This window comes from Erythrolamprus reginae, chromosome 3, assembly GCF_031021105.1.
Source record: "Erythrolamprus reginae isolate rEryReg1 chromosome 3, rEryReg1.hap1, whole genome shotgun sequence".
Classification (NCBI taxonomy): domain Eukaryota; kingdom Metazoa; phylum Chordata; class Lepidosauria; order Squamata; family Dipsadidae; genus Erythrolamprus; species Erythrolamprus reginae.
The window spans coordinates 171,065,514-171,087,872 of record NC_091952.1 but is presented as its reverse complement, the minus strand read 5'-3'; the positions used below and the strand labels follow the sequence as shown (position 1 = coordinate 171,087,872).

At 39.3% G+C, this 22,359-nt stretch overlaps 1 protein-coding gene across 2 annotated transcripts in view; it reads left to right on the top strand.

The window, feature by feature from the left end:
- The window catches only part of WRNIP1 (WRN helicase interacting protein 1), a 35,056-nt gene that overhangs the window by 7,244 nt on the left and 5,453 nt on the right, over positions 1 to 22,359 (top strand). Inside the window, exons 2-5 of one of the 2 annotated variants that reach the window (XM_070747160.1) lie at positions 6,076 to 6,267; positions 7,634 to 7,878; positions 18,379 to 18,602; positions 21,355 to 21,510. In XM_070747160.1, the coding sequence (XP_070603261.1) occupies positions 6,076 to 6,267; positions 7,634 to 7,878; positions 18,379 to 18,602; positions 21,355 to 21,510 (817 nt within the window). The remainder of the gene's footprint in view (positions 1 to 6,075; positions 6,268 to 7,633; positions 7,879 to 18,378; positions 18,603 to 21,354; positions 21,511 to 22,359) is intronic. The other variant, XM_070747161.1, reaches the window with a different exon arrangement.

Here is a 22,359-nt window from a genome sequence, read left to right as displayed (position 1 = left end):
ATAAATGCAGTTTCCTGGTCTTTCTCCCCCTCTCCATTGCCAAGAGAACTAAAAGCAGGAAGCAGCTGTTGGCCACACAAGATTGCTGCAATTGACCAAAGATTATTTTATTATTTATTTATTTATTAGATTTGTATGTTTTAAGCAGTAAGGTATTCCACAAAATGGAAGCCACCTCCATGTGGGTATTTTCTGGTGTTAAGGAGGGTAAAAATTTGGATGGTTCATGGTTTTCTTTCTGAGCACATTGCCAGCAGCAACAGTTGAGGTCTAAATGGTGCGCAAATTAGAGTAAGAGAAATAGATGGTGTTGGCTGCAGGATTATAGACGTAGGAAGACCACATCTGGAATGTATCACAGTGGAGAAAGCTAGTCTTGGACTTGGTGCAAGAATACCCTTTTATTAGATTTAATTAGCACTGAATATCATATTAGAGCAAAGACTTGATTCCTGCTCTATGACTTCTAGTGAACATTTGAATTTTTAATAATGTACCAAGTTAGAAAGAATGATACGACCTACTACTTTTTAAAATACAGTGCTACCTTGTCTTACGAACTTAATTAGTTCCAGGACGAGGTTCATAAGGTGAAAAGTTTGTAAGACGAAACAATGTTTCCCATAGGAATCAATGGAAAAGTGATTAATGCCTGCAAACCCAAAATTCACCCCTTTTGCCAGCCGAAGCGCCCGTTTTTACGATGCTGGGATTCCCCTGCTGGGATTCCCCTGCAGCATCGCAAAAACGCGGAAGTCCAGAGGTGGGGTTTCCTATGGAGGGGATCCTCAGGGGAATCCCAGCAGTGCAAAAATGGGTGCTTCGCTGGCAACGGAATGTCCAGAAGTGGGGTTTCCCAACGAGGGGAGCCTTCACCTGGCAACGGAAGTCCGGAGGCAGGCATCCCAGCGGTGTCGGCGGGTTCGTAAGGTGAAAATAGTTTGGAAGAAGAGGCAAAGAATCTTAAACCCCGGGTTTGTATCTCGAAAAGTTCGTATGACGAGGGGTTCGTAAGACGAGGTATCACTGTACTTTCAAAGTAATCAGATACACGTTATTTCATTTAGATAATGCGTTGCATATAAGGGTTGTATTACACAATTCCCTGCGTATGATTGTAGACAACTACCGTATTTTTCGGAGTATAAGACACACCTTTTTCCTCCCTAAAGAGGCTGAAAATTCAGGTGCGTCTTATACTCTGAATGTAGGGGATTATTTTTGGAAGCTTTTTCCCCCCAGCCCTAACTAGGGGCTAATGATCTTCCCAGCTCTTACCTTGCAGGTTCTTTCATTGTTACTCTTTGCAAAGAATGTTTTCCAAGACCTAAGTCTTGCAAGGTATTTTTCATTGCTCTAACTTGCTCCAAATGTTTCTTTCCAGCCCTAACCAGGTGCTAATGATTTCCACAGCTCTACTGGCTTGCAAGCTCTTTCATTGTTATTCTCTCTGAATAATGTTTTTTTTTTAAAAAAAGCCTAACCAGGAGATAAAATAATGTGCTGAAGATGACAGATTAAGGATGCTAGCCAGATGAATATCTGGTAATCAGATTCCTTTCCTTATTTTCCTCCCCCAAAACTAAGGTGCGTCTTATACTCTGAAAAATACGGTAAATCTACAGATACTTTTCCTTGCATGTGAAATTTTATCATGGTCGAATTGAGAATGCTAGCTGTAATACAATACTGTAACAGCTCCTCTCTACTTATCTCTCTTCTTACAATCTATTTATGAGTCATTTTTTTTAAAAAAAACACCTCTTTTTAAAAATCAGGTCTTACACCTGTTAGTTTAATTAATGAAGACTGCAGTGGTATATACAGATTCCTGAGAATAAGCCCTTTAGTAAGATGTACAGTACCTGTAAGCTCACTTGTATTAGGATTGGCCTATGTTTTACAACAGGGGTATAAATTTACCCAACTTTAGCTATTTTAGCATAATCTCTCCCACTAAGTTGCTGGATCAAAGGAAAGTCGGGTTCTGCCTACCTTTTGCTGAGTAGAGAGCAGGAAAAAATTGAAGATATCCTCTCACAGAGATAGAAGAGTAAAATAAGGAGAGGAGGATGAAAATGAGGAAGAGGCCCAATATGAAGTTTTGAACATGCAGAGTACAGTGATACCTCGTCTTACAAACGCCTCGTCAAAGAAACTTTTCAAGGTACAAACTTGGGGTTTAAGATTTTTTTGCCTCTTCTTTCAAACTATTTTCACTTTACAAACCCACCGCCGCCACTGGGATGCCCCGCCTCCGGACTTCCATTGCCAGCGAAGCACCCGTTTTTGCAATGCTGGGATTTCCCTGCAGCATTGCAAAAACACATAAGTCCGGAGGTGGGGTTTCCCATGGAGGGGAGCCTCAGGGGAATCCCAGCAGCGCAAAAACGGGCGCTTCGGCTGGCAAAAGGGGTGAATTTTGGGCTTGCACGCATTTATCACTTTTCCATTGATTCCTGAGGGAAACATTGTTTCATCTTACAAACCTTTCACCTTAAGAACCTCATCCTGGAACCAATTAAGTTTGTAAGACAAGGTATCACTCTATTTCTAGAGATGGCTAAATATCTGGAGGGCTGGCTCCTTTTTTCAGGGCTCCATTTGTGGATAATCTCTAAGCTAGTGGTTCCCAACCTGGGGGTCAGGACCCCTTTGGGGGTCACCTAAGACCATGGAAAAGGCAAATTTCCCATGGTGTTAGGAACTAAAGCTTCTATTCTGGCGCCTTGGAACATATTTTTACTATCCAACCAATCAGGCATTTACACTGGGGGTGTCCATCTGACCTTCCTGCCAATCAACTTTAAGCTCTGTTGGGAGAATTGGCGCTAGACTTATGGTTGGGGGTCACCACAACATGAAGAACTGTATTAAGGGGTCGGGGCATTAGAAAGGTTGAGAACCACTGAAGCATTCTTTCTTGCTTTTGGGAATGCTTCTCTAATGATCCTTGCAATCCATTGAGACCAATGGAAATTCTAAAACTCCAAAGTAAGTTCCGACATTTACAGCCACATCTGGAAAACAGCTGTGCCTGAAGCCTTGGAGCTGTTCTAAGCAAACACAACCAATATAAGGCTAAGTGAAATATACAGCTGCTTCCCAAATTCTACCCACATTTCATCTCTTATTTCCTAAGCAGTGTTCTCCTCCTGTCATTGTTTTACTTTTACCTTTGCATTACAAGACTAATAATAATAATAATAATAATAATAATAATAATAACTTATTAGATTTGTATGCTAAGTGAACCCAATCAATGCTACTGTTACTTTTCTTTGGTTTTTTTTAACAAGTACATATTATTGAATGGAGCAGCCATGGCTTCCCTTAAGGCAGTGGTTCTCAACCTATGTAATGTTGCGACAGTACAATTCCTCTTGTTGTGGTGACCCCCAACCATAAGTCTAGTGCCAATTCTCCCAACAGAGCTTTAAGCTGATTGGCAGGAAGGTCAGAGGGACACCCCCACTGTAAACGCCTGATGGGTTGGATTATAAAAATATGTTTCAAGGTGCCAGAATAGAAGCTTTAGTTCCTGACACCGTGGGAAATTTGTCTTTTTCTTAGGTGACCTCTGTGAAACAATCGTTCGACCCCCAAAGGGGTCCCGACCCCCAGGTTGAGAACCACTGCCTTAAGGAAAGAAAACTCCCATCAGAGTCCCACGATTGTAAAATGTTAGGGTGCATTCCATTTTTCAACTTTTTGAGTATTAGTCTTGCTTCTGCCAGATGATAGGAAAAAAGGGGTAGCACTGAGAATGAAAGGCTATTGTTCCTGCCATAAATACATTGTAAGTACAGTAGTACCTCTTGATACGAGCTACTCCACATGCGAGGATTCCAAGGTACGAGCCACGAGGGGAGAGAAATTTCTGTTCCAGACCCGAGCTGAAATTCGGGATACGAGCTGAGCGTCCACTAGGTGGCGCAAGAATCCTTGCTTTTGGTTATCTCGGAGGGGAAAAACAAAGTCTAAAGCCATTTGTTCCAGATACGAGTTGCTCGACATACAAGCTCCCTTCTGGAAGGAATTAAACTCGTATCTAGGGGTACTACTGTATATAGGCAAATTATTCATAAGTCATGCTCTCTGAGCTTGGTTGATTTCTTGTAGACATTTCACTACCCATACTAGGTAACAACGTCGCCTACTTTGGGTAATGAAATGTCTGCAAGAGGGCTCCTCATTTCAACAAATATTCTCCGTTATTATTTCATCCTCCTTTCAAACATCTGCAATATAGAGAAACACTAATATTTGCTGATTTACAGTGTTTACAGATCTTTACAAGTACAAGTCTTTGGAAAGAGGTGGCATACAAGTCTAATAAATCATTATTAATAATTATTATTTAATTTTTTATGCACTGACATGGTTTATAGAGATGTTGTGTATTGTTTTGTAAAAGCCCATGCTTTTTTCTCTGCAGAGATTCAGTTTACATCAAGAAAAAAAGTTTAGAGGTTTTTGTCAGATTAGACCAACAGTTTAGTTCTAGTAAAATTTGTAATTGACATTAACACACTAATGAAAAAGTGTATGTTTTGGCAAGCATTTTTATTCCTTATACAGTGGTACCTCGACATACGAGTTTAATTCGTTCCAGACCCGAGCTCGTAAGTCGATCAACTCGCATCTCGAACGAATGCCTTTAGACTTTGTTTTTCGCGCCTAGATAACTGGAAGCAAGGACATTCTTGTGCCACCTAGTGGAAGCTCGGCTCGTATCCCGAATTTGAGCTCGGGTGTCGAACAGAAATTTCGCTCGCATCGCGGCTCGTAACTTGGAATACTCGCATGTGGAGCAGCTCGTATCTAGAGGTACTACTTTAATGCATTTTTACTACATACAGGCAGTCTTGGGGTTACAATAGCCATTGAAACTGGGCTTGTCATAGCTAAACAAGGCAGTCATAAAAACTGAGGACAATTTTGGCAGTCCTGGTTGCCTTCATTAAGTGTGGATTGTGCAGGTTGTTAAGCAAAGACTTTATGTGACTGCGACTTCCAGCTTCCTGCTGGCTTCCCCATTGACTATGGGAATTTAGCAGGGAATATTGGAAATTGTGACCATGGGGATATTGTGATAGACAGAACTCAGAGGGCAAGTTGTAAGTTCTCCTTGTTGCATAACATTGGTAACCTACGGACCATCTTTAATGTGTTATGTATTGTAGTGGCTAATAATCAGAAAACTTTTACCCAGTTTAGAAATCAAATGTAGTTTTGCAGTTGTGGGTACTAGTCCACAAGAATAGCACTGTCTTAGTATCTGAATGTGTAGATTGCAAAAATATCCAGTAACTGGCAGACCTTGTAGCTGTGGGTCAGAAATGCCACAAGGACCCGTAAAAGTCCAAGAAGTAAATCACTGTTGTAAACTATTAAGAGGGCAAAGCAAAGAGGATAGGATAACCCTCCCTTTAATAAGTTTAAAAAAAAATACCTGCAGCGAATAAATTCAATTTATTGTGTTTCTTAAGGCCAAATGATGGCTGGGAGAAAAAAAGCTAAAAGCAACCCATCCCCATTTCAGATTAACATATTCAGTGAGATAATATGAACCTGCTGTCAAAGGAACCTCCAGAACCCTACTGAGCATGTCCAAGGGCTAAAATAGCCCTTGGATCCCAGCCAGGGGGTAGGAGATCTGCTTTCCTCCCCACTCAATCTCCTGTCTGGATGATAATTCTTTTTTAAGTTTTAAATAGTTTAGGGTTTCTATTTAAGTAACCCCCTTTCCATTGGAATGGAAGGTGTGTGTGTTTGTGTAATTATCTCTCTCTCTATTTATCTATATTTATCCCAATATTTTTTAATCACAATATTTCCTTTACGTCCCTATATTTTCACATAGATTATTTTCTGTTTTCAGAACAAAACAGACAATCGTTAATTTTTGTACCTCATGATTCTTGGCAAATGTATGTTTTCTTTTATGTACACTGAGAGCATATGCACCAGAGACAAATTCCTTGTCTGTCCAATCACATTTGGCCAATAAAGAATTCTGTTCTGTTCTTTTTAAAAAATCAGCATGCTTGCCTTTTTTTCTCTTCGTTTCAGACAACTTTGGCACACATCATAGCCAGCAGCAGTAAGAAGAATGGAACACGGTTTGTGACACTGTCAGCCACAAGTGCCAAAACCAGTGATGTCCGAGATGTAATTTTACAAGCCCAAAATGAAAAGAGACTCTGCAAGAGGAAGACTATCCTATTTATAGATGAGATACACCGTTTCAATAAGTCCCAACAGGTATTAGGTTTTTTAATATGCAGCCAGAATACCAGGGTATAGCAGTAAAGTCCTTAAGTGAATGTGCTTGAGCAATGGTTTAACTCTCAATGATTGTGATACACACCTTTCCTGGAAATCTATTTAGAGAGTTTTCCAATTTTTCTGTTTTTTCCTTCTGAAGCAGAACAAGATGTGAGAGAGAGTGCCTGGCCCAAGGTCACTTAGTAAGCAGAGCTTAGTGCCAAGGTCTGCCCAGGTCAAGTCTCTACACTTGATCTGTTATATCATGCTGGCATAATACGTGTTTACATGCATTTTGTCGAGTGTAGAAACCCATTTTAATTGCCATTCAAAATCAGTGCAATACTTGATGCTGATTGCCATATTAATATTCACTATTATTACAGTCTGTTTAAAAAGCAAGTTTTGGGATTGAGAATTGGGCAACCACTTCCATTTTTAATATACCTTCCTATCCCTCTAGCAAAAAGCAGAAACTTCTTTTCTAGCCAACCAAGATTATTTATTTACTTACTTACTTACTTACTTACTTACTTACTTACTTACTTACTTACTTACTTACGAAGGGATAATCAGAATATTACAGCCATCTTTACTTAGTTTGTTCATGAGTTTAAAAAAAAATATACTTTCTGACTTATGTAACTTTTATAATGTTAGTTTCACAACTAATGTAGAATTCATTCATTCATTCATTCATTCATTTATTAGATTTCTATGCCGCCCTTCTCAATTGACTCAGGGTGACTAGAACATTTTACAGATGAATTGGTTGATTATGTCATCAAATGACCACATAGGAAGATTTGGATACTGGAGATGAATACATATCAAAAAATTATAATTACATTAAATAGGGAGTGCATTGCAACAAAATTAGGCTATGATAAAATTTCCAAACATTCACTGTGTTATATATAATAAACAATATAATATAACATCCAAATGAACCTAGTGCTCTACAGTCTTCGAATAATCCTTTTGAAAATCAATGACATTGATTAAGATTTACCAACACATCCTTGTTTTCTTCAAAACAATGAAACCTATATTACAAAACATGCTATTGTCAGTATCCTGCGTGATCAAGTTCATCATAGAAATGAACCTGATTGCAATTAATGAACTATTTTATTAGATGCATAGGCACCAAAGCTAAAGTTCTAAGACTCCAGATGCTTCCTACACAAAGTTTTAATTTTTAGCTTGGTGTGGTAATTAAAAGAGGCAGAGGTGATTGTCGGCAACACAAACTATTAACAAAGCTGTTATCTTTCTAAGCAGACGAGCTATCTATACTTACAGAGGACGCCTGCAGTTGTCATTGACTGCGACCAATTGTTTGTTTTCCTTTCATGTTCAGGACACTTTTCTTCCTCACGTTGAGTGTGGAACCATAACCCTGATTGGGGCAACAACAGAAAATCCTTCCTTCCAGGTCAATTCAGCGCTGCTGAGTCGGTGCCGCGTTATTGTTCTGGAGAAACTCTCAGTTGAAGCGATGGAAGCTATTCTGATGCGAGCTGTGAAATCCTTAAGGATCCCGGTTCTGAGCCATGATGAGGAACTCACCAGCTCTATGAATGCCAACAACAGCAAGGGCTCTGAGTAAGTATGCTTTGTAGACTGCAACGTGCAACGTGTTAACGTACATCACCCAAGGAATCCAGTGACAGATTGCTAAACCAGAAGGCAGGAAGAACTTATGGCGCGGTGGTGCGGGGTGGGGAGCAGGAGGAAGAATGCAAAAACCAAACTCTTTTAATAGCAGAGGGGTTGTGTTGAACACGAGTAGTAGAAAACAGCAGTGTGAAGCCAAAATAAAAATAAAAAATGAGCCTAACATCTGCTTTGGCCGTTGGCCATTTTACATTTGATAGCAGCTGTGGATTTTCTTTAGGTTTCTAATCTAATTTCTGTGCAGCAATTTTCACTCACTGCAAGTTTATCACAATATTCAGAAATGCTGTCCAGTTCAGCTCTCTCTGACTTCATTTGATTCTGTTGATCAGAATTGTCTTTATTTTATTAGATTTGTATGCCGCCCCTCCCCGAAGACTCGGGGCGGCTCACAACAACAATAAAAAACAGTATAAACAATGGAACAAATCTAATAATAAGAATTATATTAAAAAAACCCCAACTGTTAAAAAACCATACAACACATACATACCAAACATAAAATATAAGAAAGCCTGGGGGAGATGTCTTAGTTCCCCCAAGCCTGGCGATATAGGTGGGTCTTGAGTAACTTGCGAAAGACAAGGAGGGTGGGGGCTGTTCTAATCTCCAGAGGGAGTTGATTCCAGAGGGCCGGGGCCGCCACAGAGAAGGCTCTTCCCCTGGGGCCCGCCAAACGACATTGTTTGGTCGACGGGAACCGGAGAAGGCCAACTTTGTGGGACCTTATCGGCCGCTGGGATTCGTGCGGTAGAAGGCGGTTCCGGAGGTATTCTGGTCCAATGCCATGAAAGGCTTTAAAGGTCATTACCAACACTTTGAATTGTGACTGGAAACTGATCGGTAGCCAGTGCAGTGCAGAAAAAGAAATGATGATCTCCCATATGGGCACATTGCTGATTCTAAAATTCCATCAAACAATTGAAGTAAATATTTAAAATCAATTCAAAGCTGTTTTCAGATAAAATTATAAAATTGTGAAATTTCATCTTACGTTATTTCAGAAGTTCAGAAGTCTAAATATTAAGATAAGTGCTACATCAGATTGTAAACATAGACTTTGAGAACAGCTACATTTAAAAAATTATATACTACACCTTCATCAGTATAAAAGCATATTTATTTTGCCTGGTCAGGAGCATAAGGAATTCCCCACGGGTTTCAAATACCTTTCCTAGCTTTAAATGTAAATTTCATAGAGCCTATTTATATTTAGGTCTCATTGCTTCAGCTAATTCTTTTACTTCCTTTATAACTTGTAAACCATACAGAGTCACTTTGTAGGGGTGATGGGCAACATAAACATTAAATTAATAAAATAAATAAATTCCTGTTCATTTTTTGGAGCTTAAATACTGGTAATTTTCTCTTCGTCAGCAACATTGTCAATTAAAGAAAACAACACAACTAATTTTGTTTCTGCTTAGAAACCACTTTTGGACTTTATGCTTGATGTGGGTTGTGTGTGAAAGTTTGATTTTAGGTTTTCCTGGTTACTTAGGATGGTATATATAATAATATACAAATAAAAAGTTGAGGTTTTATGTTACTATCTTATTGTAATGCATCAAAAGGAGTCAGAAGTCAATGTTTTTCTCTGTTCACCTTTGCTGTATAATTTTTTCTATACCCCCTTTCCTCTCCTATTTTCCCATTATTTTAATTTTTCTTCATACTTTTGTATTTTATATTTTGAGAAACTAGTAAATATTTTAAAAGTACCATTGTCTTCACAGTAGTCCATAAGTTAGGTAATGTTAATATTGTCTTAATTAAGTCATATAATGAAGCTTTTTGAAAACAACCCATTGCCTTTTATTCTGTTTTTCTCTAATTATTAAGAAAAACGATACCCTTCTAATGGGACTGCACAATTTAGGGGGACAGAGGCATCTTGTCTCCTTATTTCGGATATTGCATTTGTAACATTTTCACATTGCAGCAGGATATAAACTTGAGTTATGGGGCGGAGAAGAAGTGACATAATGTCACAGCTGTGATCTGGTTGGAGTCTTTTGTTTCGGAATGGAATGTAGATAGTAGAACCTTTTTTTTTTTCTTCCTCCTGTTTAGAGTTTTGTGTTTCACTATCCATTTTGTGTATTTGTGTATTTCTGGGCATATGCTAAATAAATATAATTTTAAATTGGTTGTGCCAAGATTTCAAGCTTTAGGATTGGTGATCCCTTTTTTTACTAGATTTTGGCAGTTTCCCAGTTAGAGATCCATTTAGGAGGTACACATTTTTACCATCTCCTTTCTCAAAAGAAAGATTTTTTAGTGAACTTATTGCGGTGTGATACTTAAGCTGATGAGACCAGCATGCTTTATGTCCCGTAGAGTGGCGCAGTGGTTAGAATGCAGTATTGCAGGCTAACTGTGACGACCACCAGCAGTTTGATCTTGATTGAGTCAGCCTTCCATCCTTCTGAGGTTGATAAAATGAGGACTCGGGACTCAGCAATGTACTGACGCCGTAAACCACTTAGAGAGGGCTGTAAAGTACTATGAAGCAGTATGTAAATCTAAATACTACTGCTATTGCTATGTATATTTATGTCACTCAACTCCCACCAGTTGGGTAAACACGAATAAACTGAAGCATGGAAAGGTTAAATCTCTTACTTAAGGTTATAAAATCAGTAAAAGGAAGTGCTTAAAAAAAGCAGAAACCAGTACTGTCTATCATGAGTATCCAACTTTTTGGCTTGCCTGAGCCGCAGTGTTAAAAACACTGGAGCTTTTAAAGATGAGGTTGGACAACCATTTGTCTAAAATAGTATAGGAGTGGGCTAGAACAGTGATGGTGAACCTACAGGTGGCACGCGGAGCCATATCTGCTGGTATGTGGCCTTAACTCAGCTCCAGTGCTCACGTGCACCGGGCAGCTGTTTTTGGCTTGTGCGGTGGCTCTGGGAGGGTGTGTTCAACTTCTGGAGGTCTTCCTGGGGTGGGGGCTAAGGAAACCATTTTTGCCCTCCACAGGCTCCAAGAAGTCTGGGGAGTGTGAAGAGGGCAAAAAATGGACCTACCAGGCTCACCCAAAGTTGGAAAATGGGAGAGCGGGGGAATCATGCATGCATGCACAAGGGTGGGGCAGCGGGGGGAACTTGCATGTGTGCAATAGCGTGCGCACACGTGCTTTTGGCACCCAAGGAAAAAAAGGTTCACCATCACTGGGCTAGAAGAAACCCAAGGTCCCTTCCAATTCTGTTATTCTGCATTGAATGAAGAGGAATTGTCTTGGGACGCATATAAAATATATAGTTTTGTAATATTAAATCACATAATGTTAAAAGTTTACAATCTTGGAGGACCGCATTACTAGCTGTCCAGGACCGCACATGGTCCGTAGGCTGTGAGTTGGACACCCTGGTCTGTATGATAAAGTTGTATCATATGACTTCATTGTACAATTCTGTATTATTATTATTATTATTATTATTAATTATTATTATTATTATTATTTATTAGATTTGTATGCCGCCCCTCTCCGAAGACTCGGGGCGGCTCACAACAGTAATAAAAACAATATAGTAGTGGAACAAATCTAATATAAAAAAGATATAAAACCCTATCATTATTTAAAAAACCAAACAGCACATTCATACCAAATATAAAACAAAGTATAAAAAAGCCTGGGGGAAAGGTGTCTCAACTCCCCCATGCCTGGCGGTATAAGTGAGTCTTGAGTAGTTTACGAAGTAGTTAAGTTGAGTAGTTAAAAGTCTGTCACGTTATAGGAGAATATCCTATTAGATTAGCTGACAAGGTTTACATTTGAAAGGCTTTTTGAACTAATACCTGGCCTTCAAACATCACCGCAGCATGTTGAAATGAAGTCATGGAAAGTTGACAGCTTTGCCATTGCTATTATATCGAAAAGAGTCCTCATTTGAAGTCATGGTACATTACTGTAAGGTACATCATGTTCGTTGCTTGTAATACCAAATCATTTTTTGCAAGTTTCACAGTATATTCTCTTGGCTCTTATAAATAGATAAAATGGTCTTCCAGGGGCTTCCATGTTTTTCTAAATATTAATTTTATTGTGGTTTAAACTTGGTTGGTGATACATTGGGATCTGACAAGCCTCCTTCCAGAAGACTTTAAAAAGCTGGTTCTTCTCTCAGGCATTGGACTAAGGTGTGATGGGATCCCAGCAATTACATTGTGGATCAGTTCGGGATTGTTGTTTGGGGCATTGGCAATTTGTGTTTTGGGGGTTTTGTATATTAGTTTTACTATTCAGATGGGTTCTATTATGATTTCATTAGCTTCTCCATTGACTTTGCTTGTTAGAAAGTTGTAAAAGGCCCTGGGCCACTGCAGCCATCATAAATGTGAGTCAGTTGTGAAGCATCTGAATGTAAATCACATGACCATGCGGATGTTGCTATGGCCATCAGTGTTTGGATGAGTCGAGTTGGAAAAGTTTTTTTAAAATGTTTTATTGGGGTTAATTTTTAATTTAGTTTACATTTTTTGATTTCTAACGCGCTTGAATGTATTATTTATGTATTATGTTGTAAGCCGCCCGGAGTCCTTAGAGAAGGGCAGCCTACAAATCGAATAAACAAATAATAATAAGTCATTTTTTTCAGTGCCATTGTAACTTTGAATGGTCACTAAGTGAACTGTTGTAAGCTGAGGACCAGCTGTACTAACATAAAATGGTACTAAATGCTGAAAGTAAGCACAACAGACTATAATTATTTACGGTATATTGCTCAGCAGTATATGAAGACAGTGATAAACACTGATTATCTTCTGTAGCAATCATTGATGTAGTCTTGAATCATTGAAAATTTTACTCCTTTAGGCCAAGTGCTTCTCAATTATTTTCTGTTACGCCCTCTATAGGAAGAAGTAAACATTTCACGTCCCCCCCCCCAACTCTCCAATTTTGGCCCCAATGGAATTTTAGTGTGTTTTTTTAAACTTTTTATAAGCTGCAAGCAAACTATTGGCTGGAGAAGGCTGTACTACCTACTTACCTGGGAATAAATCCCACAAAATTCAGTGGAGCCTGTTTTCGGTTAGGGGAATCAATTGAGAGGGACCACGCATATTCCCTGGGGTCACATGCCCCCCAGCATTGTTCCACACACCCCAGGGGGGCCCGCCCCACTATTTGAGAAGCACTGCTTTAGACGAATAGTGGAGCATTAGCTGTGTTTTTCCTATGATTTTAGTTGACATTCTACTCGGAGGTCAGCCAGTGCTAGGTCCTAGGGTGTCCTCTCTGTCTCTGTGTATATTTTTGTCTCTTGGTATCACTGGTTACAGGGTATAAACATCGAGACTTTGTGTTCAAGACGTCCTGGGTTTAATTTTGGAGACTGGCAAAAATACAGTACGCAATTGTGCAAGTGAAAGCCGAGAGTGGGGAAAATCTCAACGTCGGTTGGGAACTAGATTAGATTAATGCCTTAGCTATTGTTATTCACATAGATAGAAAGAGCTGAAGTAGACTTTGAAATAATAAATGATAATAAAGTGTGATAATTATGTTAGGCTTTGTTGAGAAAGGTCTTTGAGTTTTAAAACTTTCAGAATGTCGTGTCCCATAGAGTTGCCTTATATTGTATTTATTTTTTACAAACATTTATATAGTAGGCAATCAGAAGTTTATATATTTATATTACCTTATCCAAATGATGAACCGCTTTTCTTTTAGAAAGAGCTGGGAAATGGTGAGCATGATTTCTAGATTGAGATCAACAAGGCAACATCTACAGCAGTGTTTCCCAACCTTGGCAACTTGAAGATATCTGGACTTCAACTCCCAGAATTCCCCAGCCAGCATTTGCTGGCTGAGGAATTCTGGGAGTTGAAGTCCAAATATGTTCAAGTTGCCAAGGTTGGGAAATACTAATCTATATGATAACATGGAAGCAATTAGAATGTTCCTTTAGATCAGGGGTGTCAAACTCGTGTTGTCACGCAGCATCTTGTGACATATTGGGACTTTTTTCTACTTCGCTAAATCAGGCATGGGCGTGGTCAGTATGTGATGTATCCGGCCTGCAGGCCGCAAGTTTGACAACCCTGCTTTAGATTGTTTCGCCTTTACACCTATAGTAAAGATGTATCCTCAAGTGCCTTGCTTTTCTTTTTATTATGTATGTTGATATTTTTACAATTTTTTCTATAGAACATAAACCAGGTAAGAAAATATAACTAGATGAGTTCAATCTGATTTATTGTAAGGTACATTAACAGAATCTTGCAAATCTGGGAGTACAAAGCTTGCCCCTACCTCTTTTAACTGTTGATCCATTAGGGTGGATTCTTCGTAAATTTCTTTCTCTGGCGGCTTCTGCATCCTATATGTTATTCCCAAATTCCATTACATCATGCCCATCAAAGACAAATATCAAAATTCAGAGGCTAAGCTTTTTCTTTTCTGTGAATTAAGTTCTCAGAGGTATTCCTTAATATCTCCATTTAAAAAGTATCTCCATTAGGGACTTCCAAAAGATTTTGACATTGCCTTCTACAGTTGCTCATAATTCCTAATCCTCCAAGTTCTCCCAGTTGTCTGTCTCTTCTTGATTAACCAAAGTTGTAGCTACTAATGTTCCTGTAAGGCTCAAGAACCATAAAATTATCTTTTCAGATCCATAGAAGGCAACTCAGTGCAAAATCCGGATCATCAGTACAAAACCTTAAAAAATAGTTTTGGCAATGGGTGTAGTGTACTCTTTGCATATGCAGGTTGAGTTCAGACTAAAGAAATTGAGGTCTCTTGGTTTTATTTGTTTATTATTTTGTAAGAACTTTTAAGTCCACACTTTTTAATTGACTCATTTCTGTTTTTAACTTTTTAAACATTTGGCTTTAATTTCAGACGAATGCTGTGACCTGATCTGTACTTGCTCTGCTCAATTTGCCTTTAAAAATAACCTTTTACTCAGCTTCAGCTCATTTACAAACATAGTGGCATCTATGAGATAGCAAATGGACTTCAGCCCAATAATCTGCAGAAGCAATATGAAGCAAGTAGAAAAACTGAGTCCAGCAAAATGCTTTTGTGTTTAATACTAGGCAAGTTGCTATATTTTTAGTAAATCACATAGGAAGTTACTTCATAACTGTTTCACTAAGCTTGATGGTCAGCAAAGACCATAAATACATCTGAATTGAAAGTAAAATAAGAAGCAGGTATTATATAATATTCCTTGGCCAGCCATGATTTAAGGCTATTTTATATAATGTCAGGGATGAGAAAAATGAAAGATAGGTTGACAGATAGGTGGCTTAGTGGCTAAGATGCTGAGCTTGTCAATCAGAAGGTTGGCAGTTCAGAAGTTCGAATTCTGTGTAAGCTCCCGTTACTTATCCCAGCTTCTCTCAACCTAGCAGTTCGAAAGCAGATAGTAAATGCAAGTAGAAAAATAGGGACCCCAATGCTCGGTGCGCCTTTGGTGTTTAGTCATGCCGGCCACATAACCACAGAAATTTCTTTGGACAGCGCTGGCCCCTCATCTTAGCAACAGAGATGAACACCGCCCCCTAGAGCTGGAAACAACTAGCACACACGGGGAAACCTTTACCCTTTAGTTACTGACAATTTAGCATATTCCTGTCAGACAGGGAAATCTCAGCAGTGATATGAAATCTCATCTTTACTTGGCATAGGAGAAAAGATATGTGAAATTATACTAGGTGTTTTGGCTATTCTACAGGATGACTCAAATCTATGGGGAGCTGGATTTTCGCCCCGAGTCTGCGGAGAGGGGCGGCATACAAATCTAATAAATAATAATAATAATAATAATAATAATAATAATAATAATCATCATCATCATAATCATAATTTCTAATGAAAAAATATAGTTACCTTCTGTCAAATATTGTACATTGCCAGATGACATGCAGCATATATCTAATACAATTATTTGTATACGAGAGTAGAAATACAAATATCTTTATAAACACAAATAGCTTTGAGAATAGGAAGATGAAATATTAAATGTTCAAAATTTCTAAATGGTGCAGTTGGTAAGTGAGGACTACTTAATAGAATATAAGAATAGACTTAATAAGAGAGTTACCTTGTGGTGAGATGAGCAGATAATAAATTTTATAAATTAAATAAATAAATAGACTGCTTGTCCATTAAAAGACTTACTCGTGTATAGAGTTGGGATTTTGTTCTGATAAAGTATTATGTGATGAGGTAATTCTCTACTCCTAAAGGGATTTCTAGAATGTGTCTGGGGGGGGGACAGAAGCAAGAACAACAATATCAGTTTTAAATAGCTAATTTTATTTTTTATTTGAATTGAATTATTTGATTTGCCTTCAGTTTGTGCAACTCAAGAGGGTCTAATTCCCGCCTCCTCCTATTTTCCCCACAACAATTCTGTTGTGGAGGGGAGGTTGGGTTTGAGACAACGTGACTGGCGTAAAATCCTCCAGATGGCTTCCATGCCTAGATCTCAAAGGTTCTGGGTTTGTATTCCAGCACCAGAACCATTACATCAAACTGGTGTGGGTGCTGCATCCCAACCAAAAGCTCTCGTTGCTTGTGGTCCATTGACATTCTTCCACATGTGAATGGCAGATTACTATTATTATTATTATTATTATTATTATTATTATTATTATTATTATTATTATTATTTACTAGATTTGTATACCGCCCCTCTCCGAAGACTCGGAGTGGCTTCTGGCAATGCTGGGTACATTTGCAGTGCCAGCACTAAAGATGCTATTCCTGTCATGGGGTTAGATTTGGTCTGGCCTGCAATCTGCCTAGCAAAAACTTCATAGCAGCCTGGAATGAGTTCTGACTCACCACATTGAGGAGAGATCAGAAAGTCTTAAACAAGGCCACTAGGTGGCAGTCTGCAAACACAGTAGGGATGGAAAGATATTGACACTGCCTCCTTTACCACCAAGTTGTAATCTGAACAGGGACTCCTACTTAAATTTGTTCATATTCATGTCTATTTTTTCACCAGTGTTGTCCTAAGTATATCTTTTAAGTATATCTTAGTTAATCAAGGAGCAGTCCTGGATCAGCATACACAGAGAGGCTGTTTGGCAGGGCCCTGTTGCCTTTGTCAGTATCTCCATTCATTGTTTCTGTATTCTAGAAAGCTACTGGACACTTAAGATGCCCAGCAGATTGTTGGGACTCTATTAAGTCCGAGGCAAGGTGGCAATAACTGAGGTGAGACGAGAGTTAACAATAACAAGCCTTTATTAAGGCTGACAGGAAGGCAACAGCAGTGCAACCATTTTAACACAGCTCTGAATGCAGACAGTCTCAGCCGTATCTGACAGCTCTTTTATAGCGGCTGTCCCACGCAGCAGCCAATAGGGAGCCTGGAATCTCCTGGTCTGCAGCAGCTCTCGTTTTGGCCAATCAGGAACATAGATTGGCTTCTGCAGAGTCCTGAGTGGACGTAGCACACTCAAAACACACAGAATCCATAAGGCAGCTTGCACAGCCCTTCTTAATCAATTCTTCTTCACTGCAGAGGTCAGTATAAGTCCAGAATAAGCCCATAAGTCTCAAGGTGACCAGTAAATGCTCTGATCATGATAGAGGATAACGTCCTTCAGCCTCAGATACTGTACAAGCATGTACAACCATGTAATCTTTACCAAATCTATTTTATTTTATTTTATTATTTTATTATTTTATTTTATTTTATTTTATTGGAAATCATCATTTTAGGATGGTGTTTACATTTTCTCGATAGTCAATTTTGGTTTTGAATGATTTGTTTTAAATGGTTAATAATAACATGGTTATTATTTGGCATTGTTTATGGTGATGTTTCAACTCCTCCTAAAAGAGTTCAAACAAGTTGATCTCCTTAGTGGGCATTTATTTCTCTGCATGCAAGGAAAAAGTAAATCAAGGTTTTCTGTAGTAACTACAGCTTGATATTTACTTGTTTAACTTTTTGTCTTTGTTCCTATTTGACGGAATAAACAAAGCAGTTAATGGTGTTAGTTTTGTTTCAGTTCAGGGCAAAATATGGTTCAAATTTCAAATTTTAGTATGGGTTTGCAATGATTCCCTAACGTGGTTTGAATGTGACCATGTATAGATTAAAGCTTACGATCACTTTATCTTCTGTTTGTTTTCAAACGACAAAGAAGGACTCAGAAGACTGTTTAACATGACCACGGTATATATTTTTAACATTCTGATGTCAAAACCAAGGAGACTGATGACATATTCTTTGTAAAGTCTCTGTGATATTTGGAATAATTTCAGGAGGATAAAAACATGGTCTGTTTTGCTCTCAGTGTCCAAGGTAAAGAAACCTGGCTTTATGAATAAACAATGTGTAATGAATTCAGATGTTCCATCCTGATTAGAGTCCTCGGAGAAGGGCGGCATACAAATCCAATTAAAATAAATAAATAAAAATAAAGTAATGGGTGATGTTTTTATTTCAGGTTATATGCATGCATTGAAAGAAAAGCAATAAACACTCTGGCCTATCTTTGTGACGGTGATGCAAGGACTGGGTTAAATGGGCTCCAGATGGCTGTCCAGGCAAGATTAACCAACCCTTCCTATCAGAATAACAACCATGAGTGTTCACCTAAACGACTAGTCATTACAGAAGATGACGTGAAGGAAGGACTCCAGCGATCCCACATTTTGTATGACCGAGCTGGTGAGTGGCAAATATAACAGCCCTTATGGTAGTATTGGGAAGGAAATCAGATACAGTAGTACCTTGTGATACGAACCCCTTGTCATATGAACTTTTCGAGATACGAACCTGGGGTTTGGAATTTTTTTACCTCTTCTTACGAACTTTTTCCACCTTATGAACCCGCCGCCGCGAACGCCGAACCCGGAAGTTCAGCAAAAGTTCGGGTTTGGGAGGCCACTGAGAAGCGCCGTCGCCCGGCTGTCATCTTTGCAGAAGAGCTGTGGAGCTGTTGGCTGGTCAGGAGGCTCAAACGGAGGTGCGGAATCCCAATAGGGAATTGATGTCACGGAGACGTCCTTCCTGGCCGGCCGAAACATGGACTCCAGGAAGGACATCTTCGTGACGTCAAATCTCCGCCCCTGGAATTCCCTATTGGGATTTCCCACCTCCGTTTGAGCCTCCCGACCGGCCGACAGCTCCATGGCTCTTCTGCAAAGGTGACAGCCGGGCAGCGGCACTTCTCGGCAGCCTCCCGAACGCCGAACCCAAACTTTTGCCGAACTTCAAGCCTCCCGGCTGTTTCAGGAGGTGACAGACGGGTGGCGGCGTTTCTCGATGGCCTCCCGAACCCGAACTTTTGCCGAACCTCCGGGTTCAGGTTCGGGGGGGCACTGAGAAGCGCAGGGCTGTTTCAAAAGGTGATTATGTGATTATTATTTTTTTTGCTTGCACGCATTAATCGGTTTTACATTGTTTCCTATGGGAAACATTGTTTCATCTCACGAACTTTTTGCCTTACGAACCTCCTCCCGGAACCAACTAAATTCGTAAGACGAGGTATCACTGTACTTAGCTATGTACTTCCGATGAACTGCTTTCATCAGTGAAGGGCTACCAAAATTTTTACTACCACACTGTGGGTGTGACTTATGCAGGACGCCCTGCATTTTCTTTCAACATCTTTCAGTGCAAATTGGGTGCTCAGGGGTGGAGCTCCACTTTCACTACCTCACTGCGTTCCCCCTGCATCCGGGCAGCAGCCCACTTCTGGCTTTAATACAGTATATATTTTCTCTATCAAGGAAATCGTAATTTATATTGATTCATGTCGATGTTCCTCTTGTCACTGGATGATGAACTAAGTGTAGAAACAATACACAATATTAATGAGCATTTTAAAAATTATGCAAGAAATAACAAAGGAAGAACTGGAAAAAAAACTCAGAATTATATTTACTGGGTATTCTCAATAAGAAATTTAAAAAAGAAGTACGATATTTGATTATTCACATTTTGACAGTGGCAAGGATAGTATATGCTCAACAGTGGAAATCTGATAAAATACCAGAAGAAGGGATGATAATTAAAAAGGTGATGGATTGTGCAGAGATGGACAGGGTGTCAAAAAAGCTAGAAGGGAAAGAAGACTCAGAATATTATAAGATATGGGAAAATTTTTATAATTGGCTAGAGGAAAGAAACAAAATAAATAAAATCCAAGGATAAATATCCAAAAATGTAAAAATGCAAAGCAGTATGTTAATATAATATATATTTGTAAAAAATGGAAAATTCTCCGATTGAAAATTCTAAAGGAGTAGGGAAAGTAATTTCCCAAATGTTTGTTTTAGTTTTGTTTTGTTTGTCATTGTAATGTTTGTGTATGTATAAAAAATTAATTAATTTTTTTTTAAAAAAATTATGCAATCCTGAATATTGTAATGTTCTATCTCACCAATATAATATAATGTAAAATGTTTGGTATAACGTTCCATAAGCAGCAACATGAAGCTGGGAACAAAAAATATGCAGCAGGGTCCTTGACCCCGGTTACTTTGAAGAATGTAACTTTAAAGTAATATTAATATTACTTTAAAGGCATATATTAATGTTGAAATTAATACAGTGATACCTTGTCTTACAAACTTAATTGGTTCCGGGACGAGGTTCTTAAGGTGAAAAGTTTGTAAGATGAAACAATGTTTCCCATAGGAATCAATGGAAAAGCGATTAATGCATGCAAGCCCCAAATTCACCCCTTTTGCCAGCCGAAGCGCCTGTTTTTGCACTGCTGGGATCCCCCTGAGGCTCCCCTCCATGGTAAACCCCACCTATGGACTTCCGTGTTTTTGCGATGCTGCAGGGGAATCCCAGCAGCGCAAAAACGGGCGCTTCGCTGGCAACGGAAGTCCGAAGGTGGGGTTTCCCAGCGAAGGAAGCATCAGTGAAATCGCAGCATCGCAAAAACACCGAAGTCCTCGAAAACCCCACCTCCGGACCTCTGTGTTTTTGCGATGCTGCGATTTCACTGAGGCTCCCCTCGCTGGGAACCACCTCCGGACTTACGTTGCCAGCGAAGCACCCATTTTTGCACTTCTGGGATTCCCCTGTAGCATCACAAAAACATGGAAGTCCGGAGGTGGGGTTTCCCATGGAGGGGAGCCTCAGGGGAATCCCAGCAGCGCAAAAACGGGTGCTTCGCTGGCAACGGAAGTCCGGAGGTGGGGCATCCCAGCGGCAGTGGTGGCTTTGTAAGGTGAAAATAGTTTGTAAGAAGAGGCAAAAAAATCTTAAACCCTGGGTTTGTATCTCTAAAAGTTTGTATGACGAGGCGTTTGTAAGACAAGGTATCACTGTATATGCCTTGGAAAAAATAGGCATTTAAAATGCAGTGCCTCTGCTACTCGGATCGTCCAATGCACCTGAGTAGCAGAGGCACTGCAATTTAAATGCCTATTTTTTGTGTGGCTTTTGGTCTGTTTCTCTATAGGTGAAGAGCATTATAACTGCATCTCTGCACTTCATAAATCTATGCGTGGCTCTGACGAAAATGCTTCCCTTTACTGGCTGGCCCGAATGCTTGAAGGGGGCGAGGATCCATTGTATGTGGCAAGAAGGTTGGTAAGATTTGCAAGTGAGGATATAGGTGAGTAACTCAAGAGAACATGGGTTTCTATGGGCACTTTCGCCCAGTTAGCCCCTGGACCCTTATAGCCACTCTAGTAGTTTTATCTCCAATGCTGCACTTTGTTCCTCATGCTGCCAACCAGTTTTTCCTTCGAAGATGCAAATAAAAGTCATTTTCCTTCTTACAATTTAGGGCATGTGGGAAAACCTACCTCCAAGGCAAATATGAAGGAAAAGGTGACAGTTTTTGAGATATTTGCTCTAGAAGTGAAGTTTAGCCGGAAATCAATCAGCTCAGTTTTTTAGAATTGCAGTTCTAACATATCAGGAGAAGTTCAGATTATAACAGACAACGTTATACTATTTGGGACTTTTAAATAGATATCATTATGAAAAGCGTATTTGGCTCATTGAAAGTGGAAGTGTGCTTTCATATGCATCAGCTCATGAATGTACAAACTTACTCAAACTATGATGCACTTGTCCACATGATTCTTGACAAATGTATCTTTTTCTTTTATGTACATTGAGAGCATATGCACCAAGACAAATTCCTTGTGTGTCCAATCACACTTGGCCAATAAAGAATTCTATTCTATTCTATTCTAGCACAGGGTTTTAGATGACAAATATGGCGATAGCCAATATCAAAACCAATTGACTAACTGATATTCTAATGGTTAACTTTAATGACAGAAATCTTTGCAGCCTGAGTCCCTACATATTGCAGTTATTATTTCTTCCAGATATAGACAGACAGAGTTGGGCTAAAGTCCACATTTCAATATTCATCAAACAAGGCCTTTATATAATGTTTAACATACATGAAATATTTTTCTGGCAGTTTCATTATTTTGGTAGCCTTTTG